This window comes from Lipotes vexillifer, unplaced genomic scaffold (genome assembly GCF_000442215.2).
Source record: "Lipotes vexillifer unplaced genomic scaffold, Lipotes_vexillifer_v1.1 scaffold818, whole genome shotgun sequence".
Taxonomy (NCBI): Eukaryota; Metazoa; Chordata; class Mammalia; order Artiodactyla; family Lipotidae; genus Lipotes; species Lipotes vexillifer.
This window is the reverse complement of record NW_006771890.1, coordinates 186,510-198,833: the sequence shown is the minus strand read 5'-3', so window position 1 is coordinate 198,833 and position 12,324 is coordinate 186,510. Positions and strand designations below refer to the sequence as shown.

General features: G+C 52.9%; 1 protein-coding gene across 1 annotated transcript in view; it reads right to left on the bottom strand.

The window, feature by feature from the left end:
- Positions 1-5,209: 5,209 nt before the first annotated feature.
- The window catches only part of PRKCD (protein kinase C delta), a 13,499-nt gene continuing 6,384 nt past the window's right edge, over positions 5,210-12,324 (bottom strand). The window contains exons 9-17 of the mRNA XM_007447221.1: positions 11,376-11,472; positions 11,098-11,195; positions 10,759-10,932; positions 10,372-10,463; positions 9,746-9,808; positions 8,562-8,700; positions 8,220-8,408; positions 7,496-7,624; positions 5,210-5,368 (exon numbers count right to left, since the gene is read on the bottom strand). Coding sequence (XP_007447283.1) covers positions 5,210-5,368; positions 7,496-7,624; positions 8,220-8,408; positions 8,562-8,700; positions 9,746-9,808; positions 10,372-10,463; positions 10,759-10,932; positions 11,098-11,195; positions 11,376-11,472 — 1,140 coding nt within the window. The remainder of the gene's footprint in view (positions 5,369-7,495; positions 7,625-8,219; positions 8,409-8,561; positions 8,701-9,745; positions 9,809-10,371; positions 10,464-10,758; positions 10,933-11,097; positions 11,196-11,375; positions 11,473-12,324) is intronic.

Sequence of the window (12,324 nt, the reverse complement as noted above, 5' to 3'; positions counted from 1 at the left end):
GAGATCACCTAGAACTAGACGCGGGGCAGCCTGGGCATCGGATTCCTATGTATAGTCAGGGCTGAGACCTGCTGGCTAGAACTTGGCATAAAGGATGTGTCTTATCAGTATGCTTTGCACGCTGATTGTGAGAGCCACTGCCTTAAAGGGATTGTGGTCTGCGCAGCCCATGCATTCATTCACTCATTCACTCATTCATCCTTCATTCCACCTTTGGGTGCCCTCACGAGCTGGCACATGGAACCACAGGGTGGAATCGCTCTGAAGTTTTGGTTCTCTAACTTGCTCATCTTGATTCCTTGGCCCTGCACCACTTTCCACATTAGGAAAGTATTTAACCACCTCCCCAGGTACTGGCTGTTCTGCTTGCTTCCAGTTTTTCCCAATTAGTCCACGAGGTGGTGGGCATCCTGGGCCAGCCTCCTGGGGCCTGTGGGTGAGACTCCTCTGGGTAGCTCTGCTTGGGAAGGGGGATTGCTGGATCATGGGGTGGGTGCATTTTAGGATTCATTCATTCATTCATTCATTCCACGCCACATGGCTTGCAGGGTCTTAGTTCCCAGACCAGGGATCGAACCTGTGCCCCCTGCAGTAGAAGCACAGAGTCCTAATCACTGGACTGCCAGGGAAGTCCCGCATTTTAGGTTTTAATTGAAACTGCCAAGGTGCCCTCCTGCAGTCTGGTCAAAAGGCCCACGGGTTCTGATGTGCAGCTGACAGGCCCGCTATCCTGAGCATGTTTCATCCCCTTGAAGGGACGGGGGTCACAGTGGCTGCTGTTTACTGAGCATCTACTGTGTCCTGAGACCGTGGGATGCACTTACAGAAATCATCCTAGTCCACAAGCATCAGCATAGCTACACGCATACCTCAGAAATATTACGAGTTCGGTTCCAGACCACCGAAATAAAGCACGAGTCACAAAAAATTTTGGGTTTCCCAGTACATATAAGTTATGTTTACACTATACTGTAATCTATTAAGTGCAATAATATTAGGTCTTAAAAAGCAATGTACATACCTTAATTAAAAAGTACTTTATTGCTAAAAAATGCTAACCATCATCTGAGCCTTCAGCAAGTTGTAATCTTTTTGCTGGTGGAAGGTTTTGCCTCGATGTTGATGGCTGCTGAGTGATCAAGGTGGTGGTTGCTTGAAGACTGAGGAGGCTGTGACAATTTCTTAAAATAAAACAAAAATGAAGTTTGCCATATCAAATGACTCTTCCTTTCATGAATGATTTCTCTATAGTACACAGTGCTGTTTGATAGCATTTTACTCACGGTATTAGTTCTTCCAGAATCGGAGTCAATCCTCTCAAGCCCTGCCACTGCTTTATCAACTATGTTTATGTAATATTCTAAATCCTTTGTTGTCATTTCAGTAATCTTCAAAGCATCTTCACCAGGAGTGGATTCCATCCCAAGAAACCACCTTCTTTGTTCATTCACAAGAAGCAATTCCTCGTTCGTTAAAAGTTTTATCATGAGATTGCAGCAATTCAGTTACATCTTCAGGCTCTACTTCTAACTCTAGCTCTTCTGCTATTTCCATCACATCTGCAGTGACTTCCTCCACTGAAGTCCTGAACCCCTCAAAGTCATCCATGAGTGTTGGAATCAACTTCTTCCAAACTCTTAATGTTACTTTGACCTCTTTCTATGGATCACAAATGTCTTAATGACATCTAGGATGGTAAATCTTTTCCAAAAGGTTTTCAATTTTCAGATCCATCAGAGGAATCACTATGTGTGGCAGCTATAGCCTTGTGAAATGTATTTCCTTTTTTAAAAAATAAATTTATTTATTTATCTTGGTTGCATTGGGTCTTCATTGCTGCGTGCAGGCTTTCTCTAGTTACAGCGAGTAGGAGCTACTCTTTGTTGTGGTGTGCAGGCTTCTCATTGCGGTGGTTTCTCTTGTTGTGGAGCACCGGCTCTAGGAGCATGGGCTTCAGTAGTTGTGGCACATGGGCTCTAGAGTAGTTGTGGCTTGCGGGCTCTAGAGCGCGGGCTCAGTAGTTGTGGCCCACGGGCTTAGTTGCTCCGTGGCATGTGGGATCATCCCAGACCAGGGCTCGAACCCGTGTCCCCTGCATTGGCAGGTGGATTCTTATCTTTTTGCGTTTTTCTTGGCTGCGCTGTGCAGCAAGTGGAATCTCAGTTCCCCGACCAGGGATTGAACCCATGTCCCTTGCAGTGGAAGCATGGAGTCCTAACCACTGGACTACCAGGGAAGTTCGGATTAAGTTCTTATACGGGCACAGTTGGTGGTGCTGCAAAACAATTACAATAGTAACATCAGACATCACTGATCACCATAACAAATATAATAATAATTTAAAGTTTGAAATATTGAGAGAATTACCAAACTGTGACACAGAAGCACGAAGTGAGCAAATGCCGTTGGAGAAATGGTGCCGATCGACTTGCTCCACGCAGGGTTGCCACAAACCTTCAATTTGTAAAGAATGTGATGTCTGCAAAGTGTAGTACAGCGAAGTGCAGTAAAATGAAGTCTGCCTGCATCCCCATTTTACAGTAAAGGAAACTGGACCTCCGGGAGGTTGTCACTCACTGAGGTCACACAACTAGGGACATGCGGGGTTTGAAACCAGGGGTATCTGACAGCAGAGCCCTGCTCCTGCCCCCAGGCCCTCCTGCATCTGTGTTTGCTTGGCTCTGAGTGTGAGGCCTGGTACACATTTCAGGTGGAGGCCAAGCTCGCTGCTCTGCCTACACACCTACCTGGCAGGTGGAGGGCCGTCTTCCAGACCCCCAGTTCCCAGTGAAAGCGTGGCTCCGGGCCCAGCCACGAGAGGCATTTCCTGGGCTACCCGTCAGGCCTGGTGCCTATGCAACTCTGGGAACAGGCCTCGAGCCGCACAGCTTCCCAGGCGGTTTGGCAGCATCCCCGGCAGCTGCTTCCCCATGCCGCAGGCTTTGCCCAGCCCCATGGGGTACCGAGCATCAGTCTCTGAGGGGTTCCCCAGAGCCGGGAGCTCCAAGAGCCAGTAGGGAGTAATGGTCCCGTTTTACAGATGAGGAACTGAGGCCTAAGGAAGAAACTCGTGGTGGTTACAGTGTGTGGGTAGCGGAGTAGAACTCACACTTCCGTTCTTCCCGCCACCCTCCACAGCCTCTGGCTGAAAAACGACTTAGTCTCCCAGCCCACGCAGGAGGAAATGGGCTCTGGCTGCACGGCTCTGCCTTGGAGCTGCAGGACGATGGGAGAGGCTCTGAATTCACTCACGAACTGTAGTTCTGTTCTAAACACACTCTGGACCACCCCGGGGGCTTCTGGGGCCTGTGCCACAGAATTAGGGAACAGGGTTCCCCAGGCTCCTCCTCTGGGCTCTCACAGCCCCAGCATTCCCCAGCATAGCCCATGTCACGCTGTGTCTCGCCCACCTGACTGTGAGCCCAAGGGGAAAAAGCCCCACTTCTGGGGCTTTCACTGCTGGACACAGAGCAGGGATTCAAGTGTTTTCCAAGAGGATGGCAGGTGGAGAGGACAGGGGGACACTTAGGTCTCTCTGGGGAGGGTTTGGCCCCCAATCCCCGCAGCATCAGCCCCCCTCATCCGGCTCCTCTCCAGCTGTGGAAACTTGTGCCTCAGCCCAGAAAAATGAACTTGCTGGAAGTCAGCTACTTGGCTGCCAGGGCCAGCCAATCCGGCGCTGGGGGCACCTCGCTCGCCACCAGGGACGATGGCTGGGGGCTGGACCAGAGAGGCTGCAGGGAGGGCCCTGCCTGAGGCCTGTGCCCAGAGAGAGGTGGAGGGGAAGGAACAGGAAGCCGTGAGCGGGTGTTGAAGTGGTGCGGACAGAGGGCTGCATGCTCAGGGGGATACCGGCTGCCACCAGTTTCCTCGCTGCACATGGGCACACTGAGCAAGTCTCTCAACCTCAACTGGGCCACTCGGCATTTTCTCACTTTTTTCTCCTACCCTGCTCCCCTCCCTGTCCCCAGGTAGGAAAGAGCTCCTGAGATATAGATTCTAGAACTCAGACACAGACTCCTCTGTGGCAAGGGCGGGGACAAACATGAGATGAGGAGTTACACTGAGTACCGCCTTGCTTTGTCCCCATTTTACAGATGAGGAAACGGAGGTGTCAAATGATTAAGTGACATCTTAAAAGCCGTATCTTTTGGCTACTATGTGATTTGAATCCAGAGCTGTCTGAAGCCTGAGCTGTATTTCCTTCCTCTCCCGTCCTCCTCCCCAGTCTGGGCTGGCCTCGACGATTTTGCTCACGTCTCCCAGCCAGACCTTGCACTGTCCTGCTTTTTAGCGCTCGCCCCTCACTCTTCTGAGATAGACTCTCTGCAGCTGGTCCCATCTCCTCCCATCACCCCACAGAGACACCTGGGGCTCCCTCAGCCACCCAGAAAAGTTTTCTGCTTTTGGCCCACAGCCCTAGAGCCAGAGGAAACCCATAAATACAAACACATTTGCATGAAAGCCCAGGGGTCTACATCTGCAGCTAACAGCTTGGTTTAACTTCCAAGACAGAGCTGCCAGAAGTGGGAGCAGCAGCCACCAGCTTCCTGGGAGAAACGTGTCCCCATAGCCAGGTCAGTATCAGTTGGTGTTTATTTAGACACACAAATAAAAGAACCTGGCGGTTCAAACAGCTTGTGCCTTTTTTTTTTTTTTTTTTTGGGTGGGGGGGGATGGTGGGAGGTGGGGAAGGTGTGCGTCATATATATAATACATATATATTTTAAAAGATCAACATATCACCAGTCCCCCACATTTTTCTCTACTGAGCAATATATACAGCCCATACACACACACACACACACACACACACACACACACACACACACACATATAGATATATATATGTGCGTGTATATATATATATATACTACATTTTTTTTTTTCAATAGATAACTACATTCAAGTAATGAAACACAGGATTTACAATTTCCCTCTGAGGGCAGAGGAAAAGCAAATTCACATACAATTCACAGAGGAAGTACCATGAAAGCCCAGCCAGACAGGAGCTGAGGCCTCTCTGGGGGACGAGGGAGACAGGCAGCAGCAGAAATTATGACAATCACACTGCTGCTTATTGTGGGGGACAGGCAGGTGCCGATGAAGTGGGGGGCCCTGCCTGCTCTGCCTGGGCCAGGTCAGCAGGCCGTGCTAGCTGACCCAGGCTCCCTGGCTGGGGTGGGTTGGGGGCACATGTCTGGCAACCTCAATTTTCCAGGAGCCTCTCAAATCTGGGGTTCACAAAGGAGAAGCCGGCAAATGCTGTTTGGTCCATGGAGTCGATGAGGTTCTTGTCGCTGTAGGAGAGGCGCGGCTTCTCGTTCAGGAACTCCTGGTCGAAGTTGCTGTAGTCTCCAGGGGACCTCTGCAAGCAGAAGGCAGGGGTGTGTAAGCGGGACCCAAAGGGCAACCTTCCAGTGGGTTCCCGACGTTCCGGGGACTCATTCCTGGAGCCATAATCCCTGTTGGGCTGGGCCAAGCCAGAGCTGTCCTTATTTAGAACAGAAAAGGGAGTCTTTCTGCTGGAAGGTGGATGCTGTTACCAAGGGAATGAGGGAAGCCAGCAGGGGGCCTGGAGGAGGAAAGGTGGGCATCCACCCAAGCAGGGTTCTAGAAGACCACAGCACTGGGCCAAAGCCCACCCACCACCTGTTTTTGTAGGTCCCACAAGCTAAGGCTGGCTTTTGCATTTTTAAATATTTAGGGAAAAATCAAAAGGAGAATAACACTTCATGACATGTGAAAATTAAATGAAATTCAAAGTTCAGCATCCATAAATAAAGTGTTATTAGTGCCCAACCACACCCACTCACTGACATACCGTCTATGGCTGCCTTGAGACTATCCGGCCTGCAAAGCCTAAGATATTTACTATCAGGCTGTTCACAGGAAAAGTTTGCCAACTCTCTGCTTCTGAAGGTACAATGAAAGAGTGACTGAAAGAGGTCTTAAGCTGGTGGCTCTCAGGCCAAACTGAGCTGCAGGTACAACCATTTTGACTAGCCATGGGTTTTAATGGCATTTGAGCCAATATTTTAAAATTGGGCAATTTGGTGCTTCCCTGGTGGTGCAGTGGTTGAGAGTCTGCCTGCCGATGCAGGGGACACGGGTTCGTACCCCGGTCTGGGAAGATCCCACATGCCGCAGAGCGGCTAGGCCCGTGAGCCATGGCTGCTGAGCCTGCGCATCCGGAGCCTGTGCTCTGCAACGGGAGAGGCCACAACAGTGAGAGGCCCTCGTACCGCAAAAAAAAAAAAAAAAAAAAAATTGGGCAATTTGACATAAAAATCCTGGTTTCTGGCTTCTTTGAAAAGTGACAGAGCAGAGCAGCCCTGGCCCCATTTCCTGGCACCCACTCTTGGTGCTGAAACCCGCTTGGCCAGCTCATCACAGGCCCCAATTCCCACTGACAGTGGCTGCCAAACAGCTGCCTGGTGTTATTTAAAATCAGTCTATCCCTCTTTCTATCAAAAGCGAGACACTGAAAGCAGGCTGTGTGATTTTCCTACAGCTGGCCTGGCCTGGTAATGATGTGCCCAGTGCAGGAGGCACTGAGTTTGAGATCCCCGGAATGGCGGAGTGCTCTGCGGCTTCAAGACACAAACACGGGGGCACATTACGCAGGCTGCTCAGTGGGAACAGCGTGTCCTGACAGAGGAGGGGAAGCAAAGGAGAGAAAGGGGAAGGGAGGGAAGAGCTGCGATCAGAGAACGGCCACAGAGTTCAACTTCTGAGAAGTCCAGCCTGCCTCTGCTCTCCTGCTGGCTCCTTGGTGGTTTCTCTAGATTCTAGGCCTTTATGCAAACCATCCCTCCTCTACCTGGAATACCTCCCATCTGCCCTTGGCCTGGCCGAGCTTCCCCAGCCCTGCAGACATCCCATTTCCTCTCAGACCCACCCCGATCTCTGCATCTTGGGCACCTGCCCACAGACCCTCCCAATGGCAACTGATTGTGTGTGGCCTTGTGACATGTCTTGTACTGCTGTCATTTATCATAAATGACCATCAGTGTGCAAGTTTCCTATGTCTCTGAGGATCTGGGGCCCCTCTAGCTCTGGGACTGGGCCTCCCACTTCGCTATGCAGCCCAGCACAGTGCTCTGCACCCAGAGGGCACTCAGCATTTCCAATATTTTTTGGAAAATGGATTGGATAGATGGGTAGATGGAGGGAGGGGGGCCTTAACTCTGATCCCCAAAGCATACTCCCCTGCACACAGTGGGTTTTAAAGAATGTACGCTAAAGGGTGGCTGGATCCACTGTCACCAATGTTTGTTGAATGACTGACTGAGGAGAGATGGTGAGGATACGAGGGTAGAGGCTGTGGCTCAGTGTGCCAAGGAGGTTGGGAAAGCAGATTTGCTAGAAGAAGGGAGAGGAGGAGAGCATGTGAATGATACAGGAGAGAGGCAGGGTCAAGCAGGAGGAGTCTACCCCGGAAGGCAGGGAGGGACACTGAGTGGGCAGCCCCCACTGGAGTGGGATCACGTACCACTCTGGGCTTGAAGGGTGGCTCCACTGCACGTTTCTCCAGCAGAGCCCAGTTGATGGTCTTGAAGAAGGGGTGGATTTTGATGTTTCCTGTCACTCCCAGCCTCCTGGTTGTATCCCGTTCAAGCAGCTGCAATGCAGCAGGGAACCTGGTTAGCACCCAAGGGCTGTAGGAGATGGGAGCCTCAGAAAACCCCCAAGCAGGCCGAGGGGTGCCCAGGCTGGTCCAGCCCAGCCTGGTGTCACAGCCCAGGGCCTCTGGGGCTGAGAAGTCCTCTCTGGCCTCTGGTCCCAGGTCCGGTGGAGAAATAGGGCATGGACTGGGGCTGCCGGGACTCTCAGCTGGTGGGACTTGTGAGTAAAAGCCGTAGCTCTTATTGGGTGTTTACCATCTGCCTGGCAACATACATTTATGTTTCTTTCCCCAAAACTCTGTGAGAAAGGTTCTCTTCTGGCCTCATTTTGTAGATAAGGAGATACACTCAGAGTTTAGCCTAAGGTCTATCTGTCTTCTGATCCCAAGCCCATCATTGCCAGGCCAGGCTGATTCAGTGCAGGGAACATAGACAGGAGGTCCCAGGAACGTGGCAGGAGAGTGACCCCCCAATGTGTTAGGACCACAGCACTGGTGAGGCTGCCATCCCTGAGACAGGAGGCTTCTGGCATTCCCGTGACCTGGCGTCTGCCAGCTCCTGCCCCTGCCAGCCCAGCCCAAGGGCTCCTACCTTCTCCAGGATGTCCTTGGACTCCCTGGTGATCCAGCGGGGATAATACGGTGAGTCCACACGGATGGACTCGAAGAGTTCATCCTCATCGTCACCGTGGAAGGGGGACTGACCAATGAGCATCTCATAGAGAAGGACTCCAAAGGACCACCAGTCCACGGAGAATGAGTACTTCAGGCCCTGCAGGATCTGGGGCAGACGGGGTGCCAGAGCTGAGGGGGCCCTGAAGCACAAGCCCCGGCCAGCCCTCCTCAGCCTTTCGTCTGTGACTCGGACATTGCCACCCACCCCCTGTGGAGACAAGGTGTCAGCCAGAGGCGGGGCCGGGAGGGTGCCACTCACCTCGGGGGCGATGTAGTCAGGGGTGCCACAGAAGGTGCTGGCCTGTTTGTCCCCAAACATGTTCTCCTTGCACATGCCAAAGTCAGCAATCTTGATGTGGCCGTCCCGGTCCAGCATCACGTTGTCCAGCTTAAGGTCCCTGCGGGGAGGGGACAGGAAAAGGAGTCGTTAGGGTCCAATTCCCCTCCTCCCCGTAGTCCCCTCCCATGTCTCCATTGTCAGCCCGGAAAGCCTAGGACTCTCTCCAGGGGACGAGGGAATGAGGAAGAGGAGGGGAAAGAGGTGCTAAACACAGGTGCTTCCTGCAAGCCGCCTACTGTGTGCTGTGTGCTGTGTGCTGTGTGCTGGACACACACCATCCTACTTCCCGAAGCCCAAAATGAGGCTCAACGAGGTGGTATCACTTGCCTAGGGTCACCCAGCTAGTCAGCTGTGGAAGCGCCCTGGACTCAGGTTTGTCAGACTCCACAAGGGCAGGGAGCCCGTCTATTTTATGTAGGTATTTGAGTAGATAACTTAGGCACACGGTAACAAGCAACAGAAAAGCAGAACAGCACAAGGCCCTAACCTCGAGCGAGGTTAGGCACTAACCTCGCTTGCCAGGCCCTCCCTAGACTGAGTCCAGGCACGGACAGCACATTACAATGTGCATCTCATGCCACCTTTTAAAGCCTGGCCCCTAACATCCAATATGCACTGTCCCATGGATTGGTTTTCCACTTGACAACATACCTTGGGATCATCCCACAACAGTAAACACAGCACGGCCTCAGCCTTTCGGTTGAGTACATATTAATCCATGGCAGGATGGGACTGTCATTTATTGGGTGAGAATTTATGAAAGCAGACCCCATTGGTGGAAGCTCAGAGTGCTCAGATGCAGCTGCAGAGGGAGACTGATGGCTCCGAGGGAGGGAGACACCATACCAGTCAGTGCTGCGCTCCCGCCAAAGGTGTCGAGTATGGGCAGGGAGTTCCCAGTCCCTGGAGCTGTGCCAGCCTCAGCTAAGGGGCCACAAGGAATTGTAGCAATGGAGTAGGTGGTTTAAGCAAATATCCAACTAAAGACCGACTCCAAGAGGAGATGGGGCCACAGCTGGACCGGGATCCACTCAGCATTTCAGAGGATATGATGAGGTTGGGGCCTCCCCTCCTAAACACCCCCCACCTTCCGATCCCCGCACCTGTAAATGATCCCTTTCTGGTGTAGAAACTGTAGTCCACAGACTATCTCAGCTGCATAAAACCTGGATGAGACACACACACACACAGCGTCCTGAGATTTCTGTGAGCAGCCCCTGCTTCTCCCTGGGTCTTCATCCCAACCCCCAGGGACAGGAAATGCTGAAAATAACCCCACGGACAACCTGGTCCTGATCAAGCACATCTTGTATCAGGCAAGTAGGGACTGGTAGCCAAGGTAGAAAAGAAAATTGTGAAGAAAAAAGCTCCAAATGAGATAATTCTCTGTCCTAAGAGTGTATGCATTTATATAGATATGCCTGTGTGCACACACACACAGTCTGGGGGTGCATGCTAGTTTGGGGGCCACCCACCTGGGTCCTGCATTGTGCAGGATCACCCACCCGCTGAGGCCCAGGGAGGGGACAGGACCTGGCATGTCTAGGTTGTGTCCCCAGTCACAGCTCACCCCTCAACCCTAGCTTCCCACACGGGGCGGGGGATGGCCCTGGCCACCCCAAGTCTCTCCAACCCCAGCTCCAGCCCGGGCTGGTTTCACCAGGGGGAGGGAAGAAGGAATGGAAGGCAGATGGGCAGAGGGCTCTTCCCCCAACAGGGCCTCGCGTACGTGGCACGGTAGAGCTCGAAGCGGCCTTTGTCCTGGATGTGATACATCAGGTCGCCCCCATTGAGGAACTCCATCACAAAGAACAGGTGGTCCTGTAGGGGGAGGGTGGTGAGCAGAGGCACAGAAAGTGGCAGGCAGCTCCCTCACTGAGGACCACTAGGGGCAAGCCCCAACAGGAAGCAGGGGACATCTGCCCTGGCGGATGTGAGGGGGGAAGAACGGCCCTGCCCTGAGGAGTCTGAGGAAGGGGGACTCAGCCTTGCCTTAAGTGGTCTGAGGAAGAAGACTGGGCCCTGCCCTGGAGAATCTCAGTGGGAGACATGGCCTTGACCTGAACGACTGAGGGGGGATGTGGGCCAGGGGCACTGATAGTGGGTGGGCCGGCACCTTGGTCTGGAAGGTGCAGAAGAGATGGGTGAGAAAGGGATTCTCCCCGGAGAGCGCCAGCACCCGCTTCTCCACCATCGTGCACTCCACGTCATCATCGATCAGAACCACGTCCTTCTTGAGGGCCTTGATGGCGAAGAATTCCTTTTTGCCCTTCAGCTCTGCGAGCAGCACCTGACAGGTGGGCAGGGGTGCTGAGCATGGGAGGTTCGGACCAAAGGTCAGGGCGCACGGCCCAACCCAACCCGGAAGCACCCAGGGAGGGTGGGAAGCAGATGCCCCTTGGCTACCAAACCCAGGTCCCTCGGGCTGCCTGCCCCAGGGCCATGGGGCCCTCACCTTCCCAAAGCTGCCTTTGCCCAGGACCTTAACGAAGGTGAAGTTCTCAATGCTGCACTTGGTGCTGCTCTCCCAGATCTTGCCGTAGGTCCCAGTTCCTGCCCGAGAGACAGCTGCTTTAGCCTCATGTCTCACGTCCAGAGAGTGGACCTCCCCTGCTGGGTCCTTCCCCACAGAGGTGCCTCCTCTCCAGTTGCACTCAACTGTGTGGAGAGGCTAGGTCCCATGCTGGCGTGGGGGGGTAGGGGCTTTCCTGGAAGGAATGGGCACAGCTTCACCTGGGACATCATCTCCAGAGACTCCTGGCTTCTTCTCAAAATTCTGGTAGATCCCAACAGTCTCTGCAGTCTCGGAGTCCGACCTCCGGGCAGGTCTCTGGAGGGGGTAAGGGTTGGGGGGCCAGAGGTCATCCCATGGTCAGAACTCCCAACCCAGAGGGAGGACCCCAACCATCCATAACTCCACCCTCAATACCAATGGGGGACAGCAGGGGCAGAGCCCGGGACCCCAGGCAGTGCATGTGCATGTACACATGTGTGAACAAGTGAGCATGCGTGCACACGCGCACACACACACACACACACACACACACACACACTTCTGGCACAGAGACGCCTCGGTGGTCTGGAAGGCACTGATTACAAACAAATGTTCTGGAAATTGAACCCTAACTTCCCAGCCACTTACTCAATAGATTTTTATTTGTGTTGCCTTCACTTTTTTTTTTTCCTCACTTGTGATAGATTCCAGAATCTTAAAGTTCTGTGGCCTCCTTCAAGCTCCACCCATACCCAAACACACACACACACACAACATGTACACACCGGACTTCCCTGGTGGCGCAGTGGTTAAGAATCCACATTCCAATCCAGGGCACACGGGTTCGAACCCTGGTCCAGGAAGATGTCACATGCCACGGAGCATCTAAGCCCATGTGCCACAACTACTGAGCCTGTGCTCTAGAGCCCACGAGCCACAATTACTAGCGCCCGGGAGCCACAATTACTGAAGTCCATGCACCTAGAGCCCGTGCTCCACAACAAAGAGCGAGCCCCTGCTTGCCACAGCTAGAGAAAGCCCGCATGCAGCAACAAAGACCCAACACAGCCAAAAATTAATTAATTAATTAAAAAAAAAAAAGTAAAGGAGGGAAAGGAGATTTTAGGTAAACTTTTTTTTTTGCGGTACACGGGCCTCCCCCTGTTATGGCCTCTCCCGTTGCGGAGC